Raw genomic sequence first — 27723 nt, forward strand, 5'->3', positions numbered from 1 at the left:
ATACATCATCCGCCCGGAGCTGCTTCCGTGTACAACTGTTGGCGCAAGCTACATTAAAGTGATTATTACGTTTTGAATATGGATATTTTTCTTACAAAAACGCATCGATTCGCTACATGCTTTTTATTTAACTTCTTTTGGACTGATGCATGCAACACCCACTGAGTGGCATTAAACAGCTTGAAAGATCAAAGACAATTTTTAATATAACTCTGACTGGATTCGTCTGAAAGAAGAAAGTCATATACACCTAGGATGACTTGAGGGTGAGTAATTTATGGGTTAATTTTCATTTTTGCGTGAACTAACCCTTTAACACCTCCTTTCATTGACTATTTGTCAAGCACTACACTCTTAAAAATAAAGGTGCTTCACGATGCCATAGAAGAACCTTTTTGTCTAAATGGTTCCATAAAGAACCTTTAACATCTGAAGAACCTTTCTGTTTCACAAAAGCTTCTTTGTGGCGAAAGAAGGTTCTTCAGATTATAAAAAGATAAGAAAGAGATGGTTCTTTAAAGAACCTTTGACTGAATGGTTCTTTGTGGAACCAAAAAATGGTTCTTCTATGACATCGCTGTGAAGAACCTTTTAAGCACCTTTATTTTTAAGAGTGTACCCTGTCCCTATTCTTGGAAAGTGTCATGTATTTCACTGCCTGGAAAAAGAGAATCGTCTTTTGTTTTGTGTTCTGTTCATTTTGCATGACTCCGCTGTGTGCCGTGGAGATGGATGTCTGCTGAACGTGATGAGTGTTGGATTTGGGTTGTGACAGGCTTAATGGAGAACTCCCAGCAGCCTCTGCGTCAGTGTCAGCTCTGTGGGAGAGACCCGACAAATGACGTCGTGTCATCCTGTCACAATCTCAATATGATCTATGGATCTGAAGAGCTGGCATGCTTACCTAAGCTTGTTTCTCAGCTCCGCTGTAGATCACACTACTGCTGGGATCAACAATAAGGATCTGTTGTTGTTTTTCTGCTGGCCCAGTCAGTTTGGATTTTTACGTCTTCTGCCAACATTTTAATTTTCCCAAGCACACCAAATTATACGTTTAGCAACACATTTGGTCAGAAAATATAGTTAGATTTCTTCCCAAAAGAAATTACAATAAATATATATATATATATGTATGTAATATGCAATAATACACAGCTACACTGTAAAAAAATATTTTTTAATTTTGTACATTATTGGAGTACTTTTTTTACAAGAAAGTACTATTTCAGTTGTTCTATTTCAGAATTCCACATTTAATTCAATGTTACTTGCAATTTCTTTGTAGTTATTTGTAAAAAAAAATCCCAATCTAGTTATACATCAGTGAGTAATAGCTTAATTCAAGCTAAATTTGCAACTGTGTTTTAGTATATATTTGTTTATTTATTTTTTACATCTACACTGTAAAAAACAAATATTTTTCAAAATGATACATTATTGGAGTACTTTTAAAACAGGAAAATACTACTTCAATTTTTCCTCTTAAAAAAATTCACATTTAATATAATGTTACTTGTGATTTCTCTGTAATTATTTGTAATCAGTGTAGTAAATCCTGCACCATTTCTCATTTATAATTTTCACTCCTTTCTAATTGATGCTTCCAAAACTATCACAAATAATTCTTGCCATTTTGACAAAATCTTGTCTATGTTATCAAGCTAGAACAGTGTTTCCCAACCGGGGTGCCGTCTGTCGAGAGCAGCGGTGCCGTGTAAAAAATAATTTTTTTATATTTTTAAATTGCTAAAATGTTCAAAAAAGAAAAATCGAGCCGACGGGAAACATCGATGTAGTACAGTATTGTTTATGTCTGCAATAACCCTACTGTGTTGTAACATGATGTGATATATGGGCAACTCTGGTAAAGCTGCCCTCTCATTAATTTATCTGCTAACCGCTATTTTATGCTCATGTATTCTGATAATAATAGCTTTCTAGGACTAAACATTATTTGGATAATTATTAAAAATATCTGTATGACATTATATTCTGCAGTTCTTCCCTGTTGTACCGAATATCTATACTTTTCAAATTATCACATCAAAGTTAGAAATTCAAATATTGTGACTAAATAAATTTTGTAGGGTGCCACAAGTTTGTTAAAATTTCCAAAGGGTGCCGCGACTAAAAAAAGGTTGGGAAACACTGAGCTGGACCATGGTGACGTTTATGCAGGCGTAAAAACATGTACAGGATATAGTAACAACACAGTGACTGTTGCATCATCAGTTCATCCTTATTGTTGAGTCCTATTTTGAAATGTTGGTTTGCTCAAGCCAATGGAAGGAAGTCGGTCAGTTGCAGTGAGAGTGACTTTCATTGCATACAAAGACAGCTTCTTCTCGTGTCTCAGACTTCTTTAGTTGACGATTTTTCATGTCACATAAAGAATTCATAACTGATGCGCCCTTAATTAGTACATTTATGCTGCGGATTTAGAGGCGTCCTTGATTAAATTAATTTGCACTTGCAAATTTCACCTCTGTTAGCGATGATTAAACAGCACAACCTAACAGAGGCTTTTTCGCTCTTGCAGAACATCTCTGCTTCTCGAAATGCTTTAAAGGGATATTTTTGACATTTCTGTCATCCTTTACGCACCTTCATGTTGATCTAAAGCATGACGTTCTTTCTTCTGTGCATGGAACACGATAAATTCTAAATAATTTAATGCTCGTGTTCTATGCAGATAAATACTTTTATGGTGCATTGCATTCTTTTTTCAAACTTAAAAGCTTCACATCCGCTTTCATTGTAATTGATTGGAAAAGAACAGCTAGTACGTGTTTTAAAAGTGTTCATTTGTCAATAACCCATTATATATTATCAATGCACCGATGCACCTCTATTTTCATGCATGATTCTAGCCGTAGAGAGTAAAACATGGTGATAAATCCACTCAGTTGCATGTGAGCTCACAGAAGCCGTGTGCTTGCGTCTCGGTTTAAGATCTACTGATGTCAAAGAAGAGTAAACAGAGCCCAAAGAGGCATCTGCTACCATCTGTGACCATAGTAATTATGCTCACATTTGGCACTGAAGCCAAGAGGAAAGTTCCAAGCCCAGGTGTTCCACATTCTGTACCCTGGCATCCACACTCCGCTCAGAAAAAAAAAGATATTTAACCTCTTTTCCCGAAATGTTAATCTACAGACAGCTTTTTTCCAGTTTTTGTCTTTGTGATTAATAACCGTAATACATCAGCATATGCTGTATGTACTCCTGCTTCACTGTACCGCTTCACTGGAACGCTGTGTTTAAACAGCTCAGATTGGAGGAATATAATTAGTTCATCCGAACTCTGTGGGTGTTTTGCTCAACCTTGTGCTGTTCCAAACATGAATGATCTTTCTTACATGGAGCGCAAAAGCAGATGTTTAGCAGAATGTTCATGTTGCTCATTTCCATGCAATGATTAAAGTTGACCAGGTTTGTCAAGCTCTAAAACTAAAGTGGTCCACACGTCTTGGATACAGTTTTTGTTTTGTGTGAGGAACAGAATGACATTTACCTTATTTGTGACCCTGGAGCACAAAAAAAGGGTAATTTTTTTACATCTTTTAGATTTATACATCATCTGAAAGCTGAATAAATAATCTTTCCATTGATGTATGGTTTGTTATGATAAGACAATATTTGGCTGAGATACAACTATTTGAAAATCTGGAAAATCTGGCTTATTGTATCCATGAAATGCACATCAAACAATGACAGTTGATGCCACTGATGTCAAACCTGTTATAACCAGTGTTGGGGAAAGTTACTTTTAAAAGTAATGCATTACATAGTTACTTTTTAATGGAAAGTAATGCATTGCGTTGCTTTTGCGTAACTTTTTGTCCTTCTCAACATGGGGACAGGAGAGGTATCAGTGAATAACTGCGTTATTTATTTGAGAAAGTAACTCATATATTTTGTTGTAAATTTAAAAGTAATGTTTTAATTTACTAGTTACTTGAAACAAGTAATCTGATTACATAACTTGCGTTAATTGTAATGCGCTACCTCCAACACTGGACCCAAATGTGAATGAGTTTTGAGGTCTGTATTTTAGTGACTTTTGTTTTTCATGTCACACAAAACTATCGTTTATTTCAGTTAAATATAGGGCACACGGATCACTTTTAAGGTGTTTTTTTTTTCTTTTCTTTTTCTAGCTTAAAAGCTCCTGGTTCCCATCCGCTTTCATTTTATGCTTGCGAGCAGCATGAATATTCTTCAAAACGTCTCGTTTCGTTTCCCTCGAAGGAAAGCAAAGTTGCGTTCCAATTGACAGGCTCCCTATGCAGTGTTCACTACTCTCTGCTCCCCGTTTCTTGAGCAAGGGATATCTGTTGAAGTTGACAAAATGAGTTAATTCAGTAAATTCATAGATGTAATATGTTACCATACTTTCATTTAATATATATCTGTATGTAACAAATTCATGTGTTATTCATTTAATGCATACAAAGTGTCATATTTGGCACTGCTAAACTGGGTGATAAATGTCTGTTGCGTTGTTTAATAATAAAATAAACTTCATTATGAAATATTAGATGTGTATTTTATCTTAGTTAACCATTGCACTTTATACCCGCCAACAAGCAAGTATAAATCACACCTGGGACTAATTAAACTCAATCAAAATGCTGAAGCCTCAAATCATTTTATTTTGTTTATTTCAGTCAAGCTAAGTACTGGAGTGCTGCGCATTGACTGCTGGGTGAATTTCCTTCTCCACTTGCTGTGAAGTGATGTATCGATGTACTCTTATTCCCTATGCCCTTTGAACTGAACATGTTCGCTCCCTTCAGACTGGAATCACACTTAAGATGATGGATTATATGTGAAGTCCACTTTGCAGTTCACTTTCGGTCGAATGGAACGCACTTTAAGTGATAGAGCTTTAGAACGACATGAGGGTGACTAATGTTTTTTTTTTTTTTATATCACTTTAGTGAAATACAGTCTTTATATATTTTTAAATTCTACTTTATTTTATCAGCTTTCAATGTGGAATTTATTCTCAGTAAGCAGATATCATTAAACAGATCAAATTAAAATACTGGCATTATTTACTCATCCTCATGTCAGTCCAAACCTCTATGACTTACTTTCTTATGTGGAACACTAACAGTGTTGAAAAGGTTACTTTGGAAATGTTATAGGTTACAGATTACAAGTTACCCTGTCTGAAATGTAACAAGTAGTGTAACTCTTTCAATTACTCTATTAATGTAACTGATTACATTTGATTACTTTTTGATCACTTTTCTAAATTTCTAATGTTTTCAACTGTTAATCATTTTCAGACATGTAAATCTGGCTGGGTTAGCCTTACAGTAGAACTCAACACTTCTTCACTTGAATTAAGATTATGATAATTTAATTTTAAAGCACAGCCACCACAAAATCAGACTTTAGCACTTTGTTTGACTTTGAGATCATTCTGAGGTTAAATACAGGTTTCAAATCATAACAAGAAATAGTTTAATAGCTATGATGCTGATATTGAAATTAAATCGTTGCATAGTTTTAACAGAAAACACGGGCAAAAAAACAGTTAATCTTAAAAAATAAAGCATATGCATAAACCCAAATTGGAAATAAAACTAAAAAAAAAAAAAAAGTGTCCCAAACTCCTGAAACATTGGTGTCTCATATTTTAGAGCAGCCACTGCAATTTATGAAAGAAATCCACTAAATCTGTTTGTGAAAAATTCAGATGTAACCCCCTTTGTAATCATTAACATTTTCATAAGTAATTTAATTACAATTTTTTTTCTCAGTAACTGATTACAGCTACATTTATTTTGTAATTAAATGATGTAATTTAGTTACATGTAACTAGTTACTTCCCAACACTGAACACCAAAGATGTTTTGAAACAAATTGGTAACCAAACAGTTTAGTTGCACAGCAGAAAGTAAGTCAGACATGGCTCATTTTGAGTGACTGTCAGGCGTCTTGAAAGCAAGTTTTGAAGCGAGTAACTTCAGATGCTTCAGTCCGATTTGGTAAATTGGATCAAATAGTTCACTAAAAAGAATCGGTTCAAAAGAATGATTCGCTCGTGAACCGGACATCACTCCGGACCGTTTGTCTGAGACTCTGCATTACAGGTAATAATGTTTAGTTTCTTGCACAGACCGATTGTTTCACTTCATAAGACCTCAATATATCATCAGGAGCCACAGGGATTCATTTTGTGTTCCTTGATATGCTTTTTTTTTACTTTCAAAGTGGCAATAGCCATTGACTTGAATTTAAAGAACCACCAACAACCATGATTTCAGCTAAAAATCTTCTTTACTCTTCTACTGAAGAAAAAAAAGCCACATACATCTTGAATGGCCTAAAAGTGAGTAAATTTTCATTTTTGGGTGAACTGTCCCTTTAAGAGTGCTGAGGGGACTCTGTCGCCCGAGGCATCAGATGCAGCCTTGATGAGCAGAAGAGACTTCTTTAAAAAACATTCAAGTCTTACTGATACCAAACTTTTGACCGGTAGTCTTATCTTGGTTATCAATAATTTGGATTCTTATCAGTCTAGAAAGGATTTTTAAATACTTTTCAGTAACAGAACTGTGGTGCAAAACAAGTAGTAGTGCAGTAGTGGGGTTATATTTGTGTATGTGATCTGTCATGGAGAACTGGGGCGTGTGTGTGCGTGTGTTCAGGTGTGTTTAGTATGGCAAGCCATTTTGACTTTTATTCATTCTCAGGATATGAATTCTTGATATCAACAATTCAATTTTCACTAGTTAAAATGTTTATTCTTGATATCAGCAATTAAATTTCTACCAGTAAAAAATATTATTCTTGATATCAATAATTTATATCCTGGGAATCATACAGCAGATGCTTCACTGTGATTGGCTGATTAGCCTGTCAGTGGGACAATAACAGCCTATCACGATCGCAGCTCCTCAACATAATGTGTCAAACAGATGGGCTAATTACAGAGCAAACATCTCACACACTCGGACTTCATCACTTGTGGTCACATCCGAATCGAAATGAACTTGTAATGACTCGAAACACAGAGTGATTTGTGAGCGAGGAGGTTTTTAGTGAGCACTCAGCTGGGTTAAATTAAAAGGTGCATCTGCAAGCCTGCCACCACCTGCAGTGTTTAACGAGGATTTGTTGACTAATGATCTGAAAGATGGCGAGTGTTAATAAAAGCAGCTCAATAAGAGTTAGTAGTAACTAATCAAAGAGACAATATATGTTCTTGAAACTGTATTATTAGTTCTTATTTTATAAGCTTGATGAGGTTTTGATCATGTGACTTGGGACTAAAAATGATTAAATAAACATATCTTGCTTCATGTAGTATCATCTAAATGAATGAATTAATTCAAATAAATGTTTTTATTTTAATTTAAATTAATTTAAATTTTAAGTTATCATTTACATTTAAATTAATCTTATTTACATTTAAAATGTAATTTATTAATCTTCAAGCATGTGTGAAATTGATCAAAAGTGACCGTAATGTTACCAAATGTTTGTTTATTTAAAGAATACTGAAAAATAAATTTCACAGTTTCCACAAAAACATTAAGCAGCACAACTGTTTTCAACATCGATTATAATAAGAAATATTTATTAAACAGCATGTGAAAGTATTTTTTAAATATATAGAAAATAGTTATTTTATAGTAAAATACAATTTTATAATATTACTGTTTTTCTCTATTTCTGATCAAATAAACACGTTATTAGTTAGCAGACATTTCTTTTAAATACATAAAAAAGACCTCAACATATTCAAAGTATTTATCAGGTGGAAAGGGCTCCTTAAAGTAACGCTCACAGGTTACCACTTTTTACAGTGTGATTTTAAATATTAATATTAAATACTTAAATATTAATCACAGTTTAGTTTAAATATTAACGTCAGTCTTATTAATATTAAATATTGGTGTAAACATCTAAAAATATTATAGTGTTGGTTGCATGTTCGTAGTGTAAAGTACATGCCCATATTTCTTTAAATACCTGGAAACATCAAATTGAACATAAAATTAAAACCCAAATACATTTAGTCATTTAGCAGATGTTTTATCCAAAGCGACTTACAAATGAGGACAATGGAAGCAATCAACATCAACAAGAGAGCAATGATAATCAAGTGCTATAACAAGTCTCCGTTAACTTAACACAGTACACTTAGCAAGGGTTTTTTCAATTATATAATAAAGAAAAAGAAAACAGATAGATAGAATACAAAAAGATTAGAGAAGCTAGTGTCAGTCTAAAAAAAAAAAAAAGAAAACAAGCAAGTTAGTAAATGAATAGAGTGCCAGTCTAAAATTATCTGTGGGAAGAATGTTGTATTTTCTCAGTAGCCTTCATGATCTCATCTTCTCCAAACTTTCCTCTTATTTTTAGGACTACACCCTGACCATGTATTTCCAGCAGGCTTGGCGAGACAAGCGCTTGTCGTACACAGAGATCCCTCTGAATCTAACCTTGGATAACCGCGTGGCTGACCAGCTGTGGGTGCCCGACACCTACTTCCTCAACGATAAGAAATCCTTCGTTCACGGAGTGACAGTCAAGAACCGAATGATACGCCTGCATCCCGACGGCACCGTGCTCTACGGATTAAGGTACGTCTTTTGGGGTCATCACCATTGTCGTTATCGACCCGTAATCATGTTTGACTCCTCTCATCATTCTGTCCGTGCAACCTATTTGCAAACCACCCACATAACGCGTTCACGATGTGTTCAGAGGCCTGTTTTTATTTTCCCTGGCTGCTGATGCATTATGCCGGTGTAAATGACTCAACATCGCTGTCTATGTTTAGAAGGGATGAAATTGTTGTTGCTAATTCCAAAGCTGCGCATTGTGCTTACCGTTCCTCAGCCTGACAGCAGTGTCCTTATCAGAAGAGCGCTTAAAAATTAAAAATCTGCATTGCAGCAGATAATTCACTGCTATTAAGGCGACCGAAATCAATAAATATAATTTATAACGCTTCATTATGTAAGTGCCCAATTACATAAGCTATTTTTACATAACCCAAAAGGGGAAACTGCGTGCAGAAACACTAAATGCACATGATGAAACATTGATGGGAATGTGTGAGAGTGCCGTGACCTGGCCCGCAGAACATTGCTTTCGGGACTGCCATCGCACTACTTTGTCAATGGAGACCTTCGCATGTGAGACAGCATGTGTGTGTGTGAGCATGTGTTGAGGAGGCAGTAATAGAGCGTTCTCTTTTGTGACATCTGAAAGTTAGTGCGAATCTGTGCTCTGTTGCAGTTTGACACAAAAGAGTGTTGGAAGATGGGCTTTCTGTGTTTGTGATGAGTTGGGGTGTGTTGTCCGTGTTCCTTGGGTGCCCTGCTCCACTAAGCCTGCCAAAGCATGTTCCTCAATTACCAGGAGAAGAAGAAAATAACAGCGCTCTTCTATAGCTGTCTGTGAGAGCCCAGTCTGACAATTTAGCACAGGCAGGTAGATCTGATTGTCTTGCTCCTAAAAGACTTCAACCAATAACACGGACGCTGGCCAGGAGATGAAAATACACAGGCTTAAATACAGTTTCTGAGTCATAATACAACAAGTGAATCATGCTATGGCTTAGCAGTCTGTGTCGTCCTTGTTTTAATGGATTAATGTCAAAACATTTTCTATTATTATACCAAAGACATTTTCATATTCATTTAGTTTCAAATTCAAATTTCAATGGTTGGAGCTTTTAAAGATACAAGAAACGTTCTTTGATGTATAGTATGCATGTTGATTTTGAGCATCTAAAATCAACTCTAAAGTAACTGATTCATATGGCTACTTATTCTGGACAAGAGTCAACCACTTAAACAAAGGACTGTCAGACTGACATGCAAAGTCATACCTATTTAATTTTTATTTATTTTTTTAGATATATTTTATTTGCTAATGAATGCTTCAAACAAAAATTTAGTATCATTCAACCCTTATGAAAATTAACCATGGTTGTACTACCATAAGAAACTTGGTTATTGTAGTTAAACCATGGTAACCACAAATGAACTATGGTTTTACTACACAAACCATAGTTGAACCATATTATTTGTAGTAAAACTGTGGTTATACAAATGGTAATCCATCTGCAAAAAAAAAAAAAACATGGTTACTACACTTTTACTATAATAAAACCGTGGTTAACTTTCTTAATGGTAGTTCTTTCTTAAAAATGCATTGTGTTGACCCTACTCTTACAAAAAATATCCATGGTTTAGTAACCATGGTTTTTTTTTTTTGGCAGGTTGATTATCATTTGTTTAACCACAGTTTTACTACAGATAACATGGTTAAACTATGGTTAATGTAGCAAAAACATGGTTAATTTGTGATTTAACTCAAATAACCATGTTTTTTGTTTTTGTTTTTATTTGTTTCATAAGTGTAGTACTTTTTTAAACACTACTTTTTCCCATATGAACTGAAATTTGTGTAAAATCAGATCAAACTTGCCAGATCAAAAAAGTGCCTTCTGCTTTTGTGTGCAATGTATATAAATAAATCTTTACTATCTTAGGCTGAGACTAGTGTCTGACTCATTTGTCTAAATGTAAACAAAATGTCATCTGTCTGAATTAAACCAACATTTCACGTATAGTTTTAGCTGTGATCAGCTTATTGTGTTGTGATGTATCACATTCACAGCATTTTAGCATACAGCATAACTCAGTAAGCACACGTTATGAGGTGTTCAACAAGGCTATGTACTAGGCCCAATTAAGAAGCGTTACAGTGCAGTTAGGGCCACTTCTGTCTAAATGCAGTTGACTAATTTAGGAAATAATAGTAAGTCTATTATTTCCTAAATTAGTCAACTGCATTTAGACAGAAGTGGCCCTAACTGCACTGTAACGCTTCTTAACGCAAATCTAAATTACTAGACATAGCGACTGAGAGAAGAAGAGGTCTTCTGTTTACTCTCTCATTTACAGTGGATGAGCCACACAATAAAACAGAGACATGATCATTAATTCTCATTTACAGAAAAGGTTGCCTATTATATGGAGGTGAAGTGCATTGGCTGGTGCTATTTTTTCCAGCAACTTGAAGATGTCTAAGGGCAGAATAGGACAGCTTCTATTTATAGCTGGCATTATTGTATTTTGTATAAGCACACATTCCTGTGCTATCTATCTGTGTAAAGGTAGGTGAATATACCAGCGGCAACAGGAAAACTCAGATAGGAGAGGCATTTCTGAAGTGGTGGCAAAATTCAATACCATGTCCTTCTCTCACACATTTAAGTCTGATACTATTAATGGTGGCTTAGCAGGATCACAAAAAATATATATATATTAAAGTAATATAAAAGTAAATGCTCTGATCTTGATGTGACACATGCTTTCTCTGCCTCTGTTTTTTTTTTAATTCTGCAAATTTATGTTTTTAAAAACACATCTTTGCTGGTTAAATTCAACATGAACTCTAAATTGGCTTGATTTCATTTACTTTTTTTTGCATTTGGCACGCGCTTTTATCCAAAGCAAGTTATACACATTCTATCAGTTCATGCCTTCCATGGAAACTGAGCAAATGACCTTGGTGTTTTTAATGCTATGCTTTAAACTTTTTTAATGCACATTCCTAGTGTGTATGTGCGCATTGATTTAATTTTCATTTTTTATTTAATTTAAGAAATGTTGCATTTGGCACATGCTTTTATTTATATTCCTTTCAAAGTATGCATTTTATTAGTTCATTCATTCCCAGGGAAACAAACCCTTGACCTTGGTGCTTTTAATGCTATGCTTTTCAGAAACACTTTCTTGATGCACATTCCTAGTCCGTATGTGCACAGTATATGTATGTGCACTCAAATGACTTTCCACATCTGATGATGTCACCAAGCCAATTTTCATCTAGAGACCATTTTTCACCATCGAAACAGTTGCTATACTTTTAACTGTCTGTTGTTTGCATGATGGTCAAAAATGACAGATTTTTTTTATTTCAATTAAATGAATGTACTATATTTTAGTTTAATTTTTATTTAATGTTTTGTGTTTTTAGCGGAATTTATGGTACTAATTTATATTTATGGAATAGTTATAATCCATTTATTACCTGTTTTTCAGCATAAACCTGATAATGGAATTTCCAACTTAAACTAGTGTAAATCTTGCTGATTTATCTTGTTAAAGGATTATACTTGGATTATACAGATAATTATTGAAGTGAAAAAAAAATAAAAGTGACACTTAAAAAAATTATATTAGTTTGAGTTTATTATTATGAAAAATGCACAAAAAATTTTCAATTTTATATGAAATATATATTTTCAAAAATATGTTTTACTCTAAACCTGCATGAAAGTGAAGTCCATACATCTAAGGAAGTTGTTCCAAATTTGAGGTTGATATCTCAAAAAATGAGCTTCCAGTAAGATTTTGTTTGGATGCAGTACCAAACATTTCCACTAGTTGAGATTCGCTTCCCAATCATTTCCAATGCGATCATTTTTTACCTGTGACTATTTTTTGCAAGACCATTTAATCTTTTTGAATCATGTCCATGACTCTTTGTGTGTGTGTGTGTGTGTGTGTGTGTGTGTGTGTGTTCACAAAGCAAGTGCCAAAACCTTTTCCCAAAAAAAGTTTCATACCACTCAGATAACAAAAAAAAACGAAAAATGTTTCTGTCAAGAATGACCGAACAACACCAGAGGGTTGAAAAAAAACAAACAATCTAGTTAAGTGTGCGAAATCTTTGATCCAACTCAGGACTACCATTTTGGCTGCTGTGTTTTCAGCTCGTCCTCTCTCCACCCTCATAATGTAATTTAGTCAGACCCCTGCGTGGTGTGTTGCAGCACAAGCCTTAGTAAACAAGGTCGTTTGGAATAAAGGTACACATGCTGCCTTGGGGTCTGTACCCAACCCTTACATGAACCTGTGCGGTGCGCGGGGAAACCGTAGCGCTGCGGCCCGCCGGTGATAGATGGGTAGATGAAGTCTAGTGTGCTGGTAAAAAGAACGCTCTTGAATGTATGTGGATGAGAAGATCTCGGCCTTGGTGGGTTTCAATGCAGGGAAGTAGCAGTCTAACGGCACTGGAGAGTAAACAGCTCCGACTTTTATTCCTCAGACCCTTTTCAAGCTGATACAAGCTGCCAGAGGCGTTAAGCGGCACTAAACCGGTGGGGGTCAGGCCTAGCTTCCTTCTGCTCTTAATATATTGAGCCAAGCCCTCTTCAAGCGGATACAAATCAAGCAGTAAGCAGCAGGTCACAGTGAGACGGAGAGCAGAGAAATGGAGAGATGAGTAAGAGAGACTGGGGGCAAAAGCTTTTTTACGTTTTTCTTCCTAACTCACAGACTGCTACAAATATACCTACCGTCTTTCAGTAAACTAAACGTGTCTTTGGCAATAAATAACTTTGCAATGTTTGCAATGGTTGGGGGCAATTATAACACCTGACAAAGAAATCATATTAGCCCACTCTGACAAAAAAACACATCCAGGTATATATAATGTCATTGCTTTAATATTTTTTTTTTTTGTCCTTTATATCATATTAATTATTTTGGCTGTCAGATATAATGTGTGCTTAAAGGAAAAGTCTAGTAGCACCTGTTATAATTGTATGAAGCAAGTCCACAACGAGACAAAATAATTGATGAAATAACGTTAATTATTACAAGTTTTAATTCAAAAGCATTAAAACTTCAAACAGAAATGACATATTATATATTTTCTTCAAACAGAATATATATAATATTATATATATTATAATAATATATATGTTTGAAAGAAGTCTCTTCTGCTCACCAGGGCTGCATATTTTATCAACACTACAGTAAAAACAGTGAAATATTATTACAATTTAAAAATAATGAATTTTCAGCATCATGACTCCAGTCTTCAGTGTCACATGATCTTCAGAAATCATTCTAATATGCTGATTTGCTGCTCAAGAAACATTTCTGATTATCATCAATGATGAAAACCGTTGTGCTTAAATCTTTTGCAACATTATAAATGTCTTTACTGTCACTTTTGATCGATTTAATGCGTTCTTGGTGAATAAAAGCATTAATTTATTACAAAAATAATCTTACTGACCCCAGACTTTTGAACAGTAGTGTCTAATCAGTTGTTCTTAGACAGATGGAAAACAGATGCCGGCATAGAGAAAAAAAGATGTATTGTATGATGGAAGATGGAAAGAGAAGGAGAAGATGAAAGGGGGTTAAGAGATGAGAGAGATTGAGAAAGGGTTAACAATGTTAAGAGAGCGAGAAGGAGGGATGGACGAATGGAGAGAGACCAAGTCCACCTCGAACTGTCCTCAGCTTTCCAACGACTCTCTCATCTAGCCATCTCTTAGACACCCAAATGCACTGAGTCTTTTGCTGATGATGTAGCGACCTATAAATAGCCTGTAATTTTTACCTCTGCCATCTTGGCCTAATTTCCTGATTTCCCAGAGCTCCCAGTTCTTCCAGTGCTTCCTGTGGAATTGTGATTGTGGGACGGTGCAGAGGAACCTCGGGAGTATTGATGTTTTTGGCATGCTGATTTATGACCGGGAACCAAGAGAGAGATGAGGATTGCTGACAAGCCAGAACTGTATACGGAAAAAATGCAACCCAAGTTTAATGGCTGCTTTACATCAAATCAAAAAGAGCAGAATTTATTGAAACATTTTTTTTTTTTTGCTTTTCCTTGAAACATTACTTTTTTTTGCTATTCCTTGCTGAATAAATGTATTAATTTCTTTCAAACTTACTGACCCCAAATGGTGAACAAAGAAAAAGATGAGCCTTGTTCTCGCTATACTGACAAACCTTAACTCGTGTATACGGTAAAAAATGCAAAAAAATTGAAACCAGTTTCATAAGTGCTGCTTTAAATCAAATCAAAGTTAGTGACAAGTTCATGACTTTTTAATGTTAACTAAATAATCATGATGGAAATTGACTGATGCTAATTCACAAAATCAAGTAGAAATATACAATGATTTATTAAAATTCCAAATGTTTATATTTATATTTATAATGCTTTATTATATTGAAGTTACTTTTAATTCAGGATATTTATATATATATAAAATAATATGTATCTCGGTTGTTTTCAACATTGATAATAATCAGAAATGTTTCTTGAGCAGCAGTATATTAGAATGATTTCTGAAGATCATGTGACACTGAAGACTGGAGTAATGATGCTGAAAATACAGCTTTGATCACAGAAATAAATTTCATTTTAACATAGATTCAGATAGAAAACTGTTATTTTAAATATTATATTTCACAATGTTACTATTTTTACTGTATTTTTGAGTATAAGAGTCGTCTTCCAAAAAGTAAAAACATATACTTTTTTTTTTTTGAGCGTCATTTTTACAGACAGTTTGGTTCAGGTTGAAAACTGAAAAAGAAAAGAAAAGAAAAGAAAAAGAAGTGAAGTTGCACTCATGTCCATTGGAGAATTCAAGTAAAAGGATTTTGAATTGAGTTGTGTACTGAATTATTAAAGCTAAGCAGTTCTTTTAGGTTAAGTTTTAACAACCCACATGAAGTCCAGAGACATCTATTAAACTGTAGTTTTCATTTACTGTGAAAATAGCTTCGCTGCTGCAGTTGGGTCAGACCCAAAGGACAGACAGTTTTCAGGTCTTCAGGTAATAATCTTGGTTGTCCACTCAAGATCATGTCAAGATTAATACTTGCTCATTTATTTACCTTTGGCAGACACTTTCATCAAAACAACTTGCTTTGCATTGAAGGTGTACAATTTATATTCATGCATTTCCTGGGAATCAAACCCATTGACCTTGCTGTTCTCTACTGTTTGAGCAACAGGAATATAGCTTAAAGGGGTCCTATTATGCTCTTTTACAAAGTCTTGATTTTGTTTTGGGGGTGTACTAGAACAGGCTCTCATACTAGGTTGTTCGAAAAAAACATTATTTTTCAAATATTTACATTATTACAACACCTCTCTCCCCAGTCTGGCATAGCCGCCTGCGAGCTTCAGTGTAAATATTACGTCAAAATCAAATCAATTTGAGCGCGATTTAAACCCGGATGATTGTAACCACTCTAACTTCATCTGCCTTGGGAAAGCTAGCATGTCTCCGTTGCCTTCTCTAGTGCAGCTCAACCAGGTCTCGTCCCATTCATCGGTATTTGTGATATCACAAATCCCAGAAAATATGCATTGTAGTCCAAACGAGTCGTTCGTTGTAGTTTTTGAAAAGTGATTTCTGTTAAATAAAATATCTCCTTTTGAAGTGGACTTTGAGCTTTTTTATGCTCAAACAGCAACATTAACTAACTAAAGTTGAAAAAGTGAAAAAGCATAATAGGACCCCTTTAAAGAATTGATTTGATAGAATTTCTCAATTTTATTGAATAGCAGAAATCATGTATAGAATGGTAAGATCCATCCAGACAGACGTGTGAGCAGCAGTGTGGATGTGAGGGAGGAGGGCCTCGTCTCTGGTGTAATCCCCACAGTCCCCTGTCTCTGCTCTGCATTCAGGATCACCACCACCGCGGCCTGTATGATGGACCTGCGGCGATACCCGCTGGATGAGCAGAACTGCACACTGGAGATCGAGAGCTGTGAGTGATTCTCAGATTCACACCATCTGTCTAGACGTCAAATGATAGTATTTTTAGGACAGATATTTCTAATAATTATTTTGATGTTGAACTGATAACCAGATTTTAAAAAGTTTTATTTATTTATTTTTTTTATAAAAGCATAACATTATTAAATTATTACATGTAGTATTATTATTATGAATAATAAAAGCAATAAAATACATAATATGTAATGTATAATATGTAATGATAATAATATTAATTTATAAATAGTATATTATTATGAAATATGTAATAGTTTTTATTATAATTGTTGTTGATGTTGTTATTATTTTCAGAATGCAGAACATAATATTGAAAAATATTATTAAAACAATAGAATATATAATAAAAATAATAATTTATATTATATTTTTGTTGTTTTTAATATTTTTTATGTATGCCACAAATATTATAGTATTAATAATGATGATGATGATTATTATTATTATTATTATTATTATTATTATTATTATTATTATTATTATTATTATTATTATTATTATTATTATTATTATTATTATTATTATTATTATTATTATTATTATTATTATTATTATTATTATTATTATTATTATTATTATTATTTACTATCTAACAGTATGGAGAATTATTTTTATTTTACTTTATTTTGTTTTTTAAATAATAAAATACTGAACATATTATTTAAAAAATAAAATACGTAATAGTAATAATAATAATTTTTATTATCATGGTATTTTTTTGTTTTACATTTTTTTTTATATTTGTCCCATACATATAATAGCATTAATAATAATAATAATAATAATAATACGAATGATGATGATAATAATAATAATAATCATAATAATAATGATAACAATAATAATAATAATAATAATATGGTCACAAATGTAATTTCATGTTTATGTTACACTGTAACTAAAATGCTGCACATTTTGCATTTGAGAGTGAATGGCTGTGCAGTAAACAGCTGAATAATTGATGCAAGCAGTGCTTTAAGAGAGTCACTCCACCTGTGAACCCTCTTGTTGCTTGTTGAACACACAGTGCTTTAATGGTGTCTGTTCTGTAGAAACCTGATATTACAGAACCGGTTAAATAGTAAAGTACGTTAAAAACATAGGCTGAAGCGATTATGGGTTATGTGTTACCCAGACGCGTCTGATGATCTGTTTTTCAGCTGTGCCATGACAGCAGTGCTAAATTATGCATTTACAGCCATAACAACAGCTAATCATCTCCCTCTTTATCAAGATGAATGGGCTTTCTATTTTGTCATTATTACCTGTAATTGTGTGTAACGCAATTTTTCTTGTAATAAAACTGAAAGACACAGGAGAAGAATGCGAGGTCTTCTCGGTGTTTATCTCTGTCCCTGGAGTGCTGGATTACAGCGCTGTGATGTGATGCTCCGGCGCAGGCTTCTCGTTTCATCATTAAGTTGCCAGAAGCATTAAGCAGCACAGAAACACTACCAGCTACCAATACACTGCGCTGTTTTCTCCTTCTGCCTCCTTCTCTTGCTCCAGCCCTCCTTTCCCTTCTTCTACTCATTCGCTCTCAGGGTTATTATAGTTAACTAAAACTAAAACCATAAAAAGCATTTCCGCTTCTTGAAATTGCGGCTTATTTTATTTCATCAAGTTGCTAATGCAGCGTTTCTCATTTGCAATTAGTTTAACTTGATATACTGAAATAACAAAAACTAAAATAAAAGTAGATAAAAAGCATAGACTTATTAAAAAACGAATAAATAAAAATTAAATAATAAATAACAACTAATAAAAAGTTACAAAATAAACAAATTCAAAATATTAATAAAAACTATAATGGTATCTCAGTGATATTAAAATAGCATTGTTCTCTTAAAGGTGTCGCAAAATTCTGAATTTAAGGAATGTCTCTTAAGCGTACATTTAAATTTAATCGGCAACATCAGGGTTGCCAGGTCTGCATAACAAAACCAGCCCAACTGCTACTCAAAACTTGGCCAATCACTGCCAAAAACAAGCCCAATCAGGTTCTGGGGAATATTGGCTATCAAAAATTGGTCCAAAATCACATTCTAAAAAAACAAAAACAAACCAAAAAAACAATTTGCAACAACAGTATAATAGTAGCTCAATTCTTCGGGAAAACTGCAGACTTGGCAACACTGGGCCACATGCCCCACAGAATGTTGCAATGAAACTTATGTTCAAATAAGAGAATTTTCATTAGTCAAAACATAAATTATTACATCAATAATTTTGACCAAATATGCAAATTAATTAATTAATTTTATTTATTTACAGCCTATATATATATATATATATATATATATTAGTACTGTCAAAAGATTAATCACAATTAATCGCATCCAAAATATTCATGTAATTTCTTAAATAAATAATATAATATAAATATATAAAACAAAAATGGATAATTTATATACATTTAATACAAATTTCTCTAGGTATAATTTCAAACATTGATCATTAATACCAACAAGTGTTTCTAAAAGTGTCTCATATGTGTGCAGATGAAAAATGGAATGTATTTTTAAAAATTCTAATTTAAATAGAATCCAACTGGCGTACACCTGGCAACCCGGCTTTCTTTCGCTTTCTCTCCCACACTCACGTTTCCTTTCCCATGTCTGAACCCTTTCACGCTCACAATTGCGTGTTTTCCCGTAATTTTCATCTGCGTATCTGTGCAGAAGTGTTTTGTGTGGCGTTTCACGCGAGCTAATGAGACACAAGCTAAAGCCTCCTTTTCGCTGATCAACTTGATACATTTTTAATGGCCGCGATTCAGAAGCAGATTTTAAAGCAGAAGCTCCGCGCTCGAGTCGCTCACCTCTGATTCCCTTTTCTCTGGTTTCTCTCAAGGCCCGAGGGAATAATGGAGCCGTAGCAGTAAAGTGATGTGATCTGTTGACAGTAATCAGCCAGTCAATTGACAGAATCAGACGCGGTGGCACAGAGATAATAGATTTCATGGAAAGTGAAACACCAGTCCTTCCCAGTCCAACAGCATTTTTCTCTAGAGTCCTCAGCTCTCTCATGCTTTTCTTGCTTTCATCTCTCACCATTTAAAAGCCTTTTCAGACAGCGAGGTGAACACGACGCAACCAAACCAAACACATCTTATGACTGTCACATGGCTCAAGCTCTTGTCGTATTTACATCACGTTGCTCTCTGGCCCATTAAACCGAAGGAGAAAGCCGTGTTTAGTTATCTTTGTCGCTGCATTAATGCTTTATGAGGCCTACAGCTTTGCTGGCCTTTTTAAGTCTGTACCTGGTTGCCAAGTCATGCAGAGATAACTCCCTTGAATATGAAGAAATCAGAAGCTCATCGTTAATTATTCGAAACACTAAATAGGTCACTGGTTCTCATTATAAGTTGCACCCAGATGGAGAAGGAACCTCAACGAGGACGGAGAACAAGCAAACACACAGATTCCTTCACGGATGTGGATGTGTGTCTGTTTCATAACCAGCTGTCCCCTTACATCATTTAATGATCACTTGTTTTGAAATCTAAATGTCACCGACAATATATATACTGCACTTTCCATGAATACAATGCAATTTGGTAGCCCGTTGGTTTATGTAAAGTATTTAAAACACATATTTGTTGGATATGTTAGAAAATGGGTTCTTAAAATCTCCAAAATCTTATATGTGACCCTGGACCTCAAAACCAGTCATAAGGGTAAATTTTTCGAAATTGAGATGTATGCATCATCTGAAAGCTGAATAAATAAGCTTTCCACTGATGTATGGTTTGTTAGGACAACATTTGGCTGAGATACAACTATTTGGAAATCTGGAATCTGAGGGTGCAAAAAAATCTAAATATTGAGAAAATCATCTTTAAAGTTGTCCAAATGAAGTTCTTAGCAATGCATATTACTAATCAAAAATTAAGTTTTGATATATTTACAGTAGGAAATTTACTAAATATCTTCATGGAACATGATCTTTACATAATATCCTAATGATTTTTGGCATAAAAGAAAAATGGATAATTTTGACCCATACAATGTATTGTTGGCTATTGCTACAAATATACCCCAGCGACTTATGACTGCTTTTGTGCTCCAGGGTCACGTATCACGATATGAGTAATTTTATATCACGATGACGATATATATCATGTATCACTCTTAAAAATAAAGGTAGTTTACATAGTTTTCACTGTGTAAATACAATTCCGTATTAAAGTTACAAAAGTGATTTAGTGTGATTTTCTCTCACTGTTGTTTAATTATGGGGGTAGAATTGTTGCTTTATTCCAAATAAATAGATTATGATCCACAAATAAATGTAAAGAGATTAACTATAATAGCATTTCAATGATACTAAAGTAACACTGGTTATTGCATGATCAAAGTTACATAATTTGGATCACATAAACAAATTTTCACATAAACAACCTTATTCCTTTTTTCTTGTTGATTGCATTTGTCAATCTTAACCTTCAACTCTGTTACCCAAAATATTGTAGGAAAAAAAACATTGAATAAATATTTATCTTTAAGTTTTGGGAAATATAACAAAAACAACAACAACAACTAGCTATTGAGTGATGTAATATGTAATCTGAGTGATATTTACAACCCTGTTACTCATGTTTGCATCGTTTTTAGTTTGTTTTGTTTATTTTTAATGGTATAAGTTTTGTCTATTTATTTCTAAAATGTTTTAAACTGTATTTAGACATGTCACGGATATTGGTAACAGGGTTGAAAACAAATCTAACCCCATTAATTAATGTAAAACACATTTCTTATAATATTTACTAATATGCAATATTTAAATAGACAACCTGAGGATGATGATCAACGTTTTTGAGACAAACGAACATTTTTGTTTTGAAAACAAAAAAATATAAAAATAAAAACAGATTCAAAATATTTATAAAAACTATAATAGCATTTCAATGATACTAAAGTAACACTGGTTATTGCATGATCAAAGTTACATAATTTGGATCACATAAACAACCTTATTCCTTTTTTCTTGTTGATTGCATTTGTCAATATTAACCTTCAACCCTGTTACCCAAAATATTGTAGGAAAAAAACATTGAATAAATATTTATCTTTAAATTTTGGGAAATATAACAAAAACTACAACAACAACTAGCTATTGAGTGATGTAATTTAGAGATGTAATGTAATTTGAGTGATATTTACAACCCTGTTACTCATGTAGGTAATATAATCATACTACTTTTTGATTACTCATTTATCACATTGATTTAAATAGGATAATCTTGTATTGAAATAAAAATGCAAAGAGAAAGAAAATATATTCTGTTCATTGTCATTAATAACAAGTGCATTAAACATTACATTACTGTAAGGTCCCAAACTAGAAACTGCAGGGGGTTCACGAGTTTAGACTGAGAAAGGTTAATAATTAATTAAATCATAAAAATGTAAAGTTAAAATAAATCATTTTAAAATAACAGTAAAAAAAAAAAACATACTAAAAATGATGAAGTATTTAGTTTTCCTGATGTCATCTGACCATTAACCAACATCAGAGGACCATGAAGATGCAAATGTGTTACTTAATTATTAAATTATTACCTTAAAATCGCAGGGGTACTTCAAGTAAATATATTAGATGAAAGAGGTTCAGATGACACAAAAAAGTTTGGGAATCCCTGCATTACATGTAAATAAGAAATAACGTGAATTTGTGCATTTTAATGAATTTGAAGACAAAAGCCTTCCGAAGTCATAGAAATAAATATGCGATATTCAAATGGACAATCTGAGGATGATGATCAACGTTTTTGAGGATCAACTCTCTCTCTGTTTAGAGTCTCATAAAGCTTGGATGCAGAAGGAAGTAAGACACAAAGTCAGAATTTGAAGACAAAAGCCTTCCGAAGTCATAGAAATACATGGTTAAATAACCCATAATTTAATGTGCTGTTCATCAGTAATGCTGAGAAAACACTTCTTGAAACGGAAATGTTTTTTGTAAATCCAGTGGTCAAATTCTGTGTGGCTTGTATATTTTCTGTTTAATTATAGTGACGGGTCTTTGTGTGAACGTCCACAAAACTGGAAGACTTTCTGAATGTATATAAGCGGTTGGCTATTTTAGAAAAGACGGAAAAAGAAGAATTAGGGAAAATCAATAAATTATAAATAATTTATTGCAATTGAGTGAATAATATGTAATCATGTAATCGATAAAAAAAACGTATTTTAAAATGTAATATAATCTAATTACAAGTACTTATTTTTTGGAATCTGATGACATATTCCAGATTACATGTAATCAGTTACTACCCAGCTCTGATTTTTAATACATTCAAAGGCTTCATGTGCAACAGTCGTTATACACACATCTGTGAGCACACAGAAAGATGATATACGCCCCGGCCAGGTATGATCCCTACAATTTATCCACAAAAACATCACAAGCTGAAATGCTGTGGTGCAGACCTTATTGCATGCATATATAGTTACAGTGTCCTTTTGCTAAACCTTGAAGCGATGTATGCGATGAGTAAGCATGTGAGTAAGTGCACATAATTTGTTTTTCTGCAGTCTTATTATCATCACTGGTCTGCCTTTCAGGAACAGATAACAGGAACAGTCTGGCTGTCTGACTCTACCCACACTCTCAGACACGTCGCTTATTATTGCGACCTGTTCTGCCACCAAATATATATTTGAGGTGGCCTGTGTGTTTACTAGATATGGACCAATGCATTGAATGATCAAACTAAAATGATCAGCATTCTGCAATAAACTCATATTACTGCAAAGACGGAGCTCTGAAGAGCCGAGGCTTCAGCAGGATGACTTCCTTTAACGAGAGGAAGCCTAACAACCCTCAGCCCTAATAGAAAAACTCCCAAGAGTGGAGATCTCAGCATGACGACCCTCTAAATGAGAGGAGACCCGACTACACTCAGCGCTAGAGACAGTTAGCGAGGCTCACCAAGAACCTACGAAGTAATGATACTGCCTAAGCGGAGCTCTGGAGAGCGGAGGCTTCAGCAGAATGATATGGACCAATGCATTGAATGATCAAACTAAAATGATCAGCATTCTGCAATACAAGAAAAAGACTGATGCTAAAAACAACAGTTTATTGATAACGGTCAGTCCAGGTTTTTTTTTAAAGAAATTATGCATTATTGCATTAAGTTGATTAAAGGATGCATTGCATTGATAAAAAGTGACCGTAAAGACATTAACTACATCACAAAAGATTTTAAAATAAATACTGTTTTTTAAATTTTCTACTTATCAAAGAAACCGTCTCAGGTTACGCATGTAACCATGGTTCCCTGAGAACAGGGAACGAGACGCTGCTGGGGAGCGGAGGCTTCAGCAAGACGACTCTCTTAAACGAGAGGAAACCTAACAACGCTCGACCCTGGTAGGGTAACACTTAAGAGCGGAGGTCTCAGCCTAACGCCTGTCTAACGTGACAGGGGACCTAACCACACTCAACGCCAGAGGCCGTTAGTGAGGCTCAAAAAAGAAAGGCCACAACCTCTACAGGCAGGCTCAAGCTCACCAGCGTCGTAGACTAGCTCACCCACCAAAGTACAGAACTCTAAGAGTGGAGGTCTCAGCATAATGACTCTCTAGAATGAGAGGAGACCTGGCTACACTCAATGCCAGGGGCAGTTAGTGAGGCTCAAGAGCCTACACATTAATACTGCCTAAGCGGAGCTATGCAAAGTGGAGGCTTCAGCAGAATGACTCTCTTAAACCGAGAGGAAGCCTAACAACACTCAACCATAGTTGAGGGACTCTCAAGAGTGGAGGTCTCAGCATAACGACTCTCTAAAGCGAGAGGAGACCTAGCTACACTCAACGCCAGAGTCCCCTAGTGCCCTCTAGAGGACGCAGCGTTGAGTTCCCTTTCGAAAGGGAACTGAAAAATCATGCATCACAAAAATATGAAGCAGCACGACTGTTTTCAATAATCAGAAATGTTTCTCGAGCAGCAAATCAGCAACTTAAAATTATTTCTGAAGATCATGTGACACTGAAGACTGGAGTAATGATGCTGAAAATACAGCTTTGATCACAGCAATCAATTACATTTTACAATATATTAAAATAGAAAACGGTTATTTTGAATTCCAATAATATTTGACTTTTTTTACTGCATTTTTGATCAAATAAATGCAGCCCCGGTGAGCAGAAAATGCTTCTTTTATAAACATTTACAATTTTACACACCACCCCTAACTTTGTATGGTACGACTACAGCAATTCCAAAATGGTTATTACTAGATGTTACTAGAGAGCATGAATGAAACCGTCCTTCTTTTTCTTTTTTGGACCAGGTTCTTATCCTCGTCTGTCTCTGAGTTTCAAACTCAAGAGGAACATCGGTTACTTCATCCTGCAGACCTACATGCCCTCAATCCTGATCACCATCCTGTCCTGGGTATCCTTCTGGATCAACTACGATGCTTCTGCTGCCCGCGTGGCTTTAGGTGGGACATCTGATCATGCGATGTATTTGTTGTGCTTATGGTGACCATTTTATACTGTGTCTTTATTTTGTATGCTCAGGGATCAGCTATGATGGTTCTTTGGATTTCCGGTACTTGTTTTACAGGCTCTTTTCTGTTTGCCTCTCATTGCAGTTGAGTAATACATCAGTGACTGTGATTTTGCCAAGATGTGTTTCTGTATCAACATCCTTGTTGGTCCTGGAACAACATTCCTATATCGTGCTGCAGTGATGGTATCATTTTGTAGGTTAACCTGGAAGTTTACATCACCCTGGTTCCCTCTACAAAACCCAATAGGATGGTAGCACTTTATTTTACAGTACGTGTACTTCCCTGGTACATACATGGCAAATATCTTGTACCTACAGACAAATGAGTGGTAACACAAGGTACTTACCTGAAGTGTATGTACATAGTAACAAATAAGAACCACGGCTGTACTTAACAGTCGTACATGCATGGTAATTATTTTGTACATACAGACAAGTGTGGGTAATAACCGTCACTTACAGGTAGTGCCCAAACATGGTAACTAATTAGATACTTTACTGTACTTACTAATGTATATACATGGTAAATATGTAGTACTTACGGACAAGTGGTTACAAACAGGCATGTCCTTACAGTATGGTAACTAATAAGACACATAACTGTACATACTAATGATATGTATACACAAACTAGGCTCTCAGAAATCTGGTAGAAGTTTGCCAAACAGATTAGGACTTTTCAAATCTGACTTGTTGAAAGTGTGTCTCGTTTATTATGACATATGCATCAAGCAGTCTAGTTTTCCATGTAGGATCAACAAAAGATAGTGATTCAATTCAATTCAAGTTTATTTGTGTAGTGCTTTTCACAATACAAATCGCTGCAAAGTAGTTTCTAGTTATATTTAGGAGTAGGTTATTAGTGGTGACTATGGCAGAAATGTACAGTAAGAATCATGCAGTTAGTTACAAATTACTGTTAACTGTAATTAACTGTAATGATTATATGTTGCGATTAAACTTTGCGAGTAAATGTTGCGATTAGGTACAATTTAGTAGTTTTATATGTTGTTTGAGGGTTAGCAGCATCCTCTGAGGTCTTCTGGGGGTTGATTCAGGAACATATCTTGGCAAAAATCAAGGTGATCTTAGTACATCTGTTCCCCAAGAAGAGAATTGTTCAGCGGTTGCTCTTTCATATTATCATATTATGACTCATATTTGAGATCTTTGGTATTTAAATTTTTTTCAAATCAGAGTAGTTAAAACGTTTTTAAAGCATCTCGTCTGAAACTCTAGAGGAGACAATCATGAGATGAATCTTCTTTTTTTCGCATTGCTGCGTAGGAGGAACTAGATATTGTGGTTGTGCTTTCCTTTGGGCAGTACCTGCCTGTGCTCCAAAAGAGCAGGCTCAAATTGCAAATGAAATTGTATGATGCTTGGACTCAAGTGGGTCTTAAATCTGCCTCACTCCAGTGAAAATACAGCGGTGTCAGTGCTCAGCTCCAAACTCTATTAGGAGTGCTCTGTAGCCTCTGCTGATCTGCGTTGATGTATTACTGCTGATTAAGCTGACAAACTTTCCTCTGGTCGCTCTTTACTGACATGTTTTATGTCTAGGGCCATGTTCCTGCCATTATGACAAAATGGTTTCTTGTGATGCTGATACTTCGGGGGGAGACGGCGGAGAATAGATCACTGATGATAGGGAGCCGGGCCTTTTGTGTTTGGGTGAACTTGTCAGAATGAATCTGTCTGCAGTGAGGGGCATGTGACAAGGAAACACATGTCTCAACCTTGCTGTATTGTTTAAACAGAAATACAGCGGCTGTGTTACAGACTTGACGTCTCGGTTTCTCTACGTGGCTTCAGAATGAATTGCTTGAGCTTTATAAAACGGAGAGTTCCGGTCCTTGATTCTGATTGGCTGAGCCAAGTTCAACGCTGTTGTAAATTACTCTACAAACATACACCTTTGTTTACTTTGTGTGTTGCTCGGCAACCACTTTGTTGAAACCACAAACGATTCTGAGGAACTACATTGTTTGGCGGAAGAATAATGTTTTTATTAATATCATTACACTTTATTTGCTCAGTGCTGCCTTTGTACTTTTGACTGAATTGCCTAGCAACTTTTATGATGGCTGTTGTTGTTTATTAAATATTATTATTCAATAAATATTATTTTATATAAATAAGAGTAGTATTTAAAGTGGTCATGACATGGATTTTTAAAAATCTGTTTCTTGAGGTTTACTTATAATGTTAATAAAGTTGTTTTGCACAAAAAACATATAAATATGCGGAAAAATTATTATTATAAAATGGATAGTTCCGGTCCTTGATTCTGATTGGCTGAGCCAAGTTCAACGCTGTTGTAAATTACTCTACAAACATACACCTTTGTTTACTTTGTGTGTTGCTCGGCAACCACTTTGTTGAAACCACAAACGATTCTGAGGAACTACATTGTTTGGCGGAAGAATAATGTTTTTATTAATATCATTACACTTTATTTGCTCTGTTTTATTTTGTGAAATATACTACGTATATGGAATAACCGTTTTGTAAAACTCCGCTTCGCGTCGTACCTAACAACGCCCCTTAGCTGTTATAAATTCACTGTAAACCACGGCTTCCCGGGG

The 27723-nt window shown here is 34.7% G+C and overlaps 1 protein-coding gene across 1 annotated transcript in view; it reads left to right on the forward strand.

Annotated features, from left to right (window-relative positions):
- Nucleotides 1-27723, forward strand: part of LOC107745091 (gamma-aminobutyric acid receptor subunit beta-2-like) — a 45315-nt gene that overhangs the window by 12348 nt on the left and 5244 nt on the right. Inside the window, exons 4-6 of the mRNA XM_016558922.1 lie at nucleotides 8386-8606; nucleotides 16498-16580; nucleotides 24900-25064. Of these exons, the coding sequence (XP_016414408.1) occupies nucleotides 8386-8606; nucleotides 16498-16580; nucleotides 24900-25064 (469 nt within the window). The remainder of the gene's footprint in view (nucleotides 1-8385; nucleotides 8607-16497; nucleotides 16581-24899; nucleotides 25065-27723) is intronic.

The sequence above is a fragment of the Sinocyclocheilus rhinocerous genome, unplaced genomic scaffold (assembly GCF_001515625.1).
Source record: "Sinocyclocheilus rhinocerous isolate Xijiao unplaced genomic scaffold, SAMN03320098_v1.1 scaffold17, whole genome shotgun sequence".
NCBI classification, from domain to species: Eukaryota; Metazoa; Chordata; class Actinopteri; order Cypriniformes; family Cyprinidae; genus Sinocyclocheilus; species Sinocyclocheilus rhinocerous.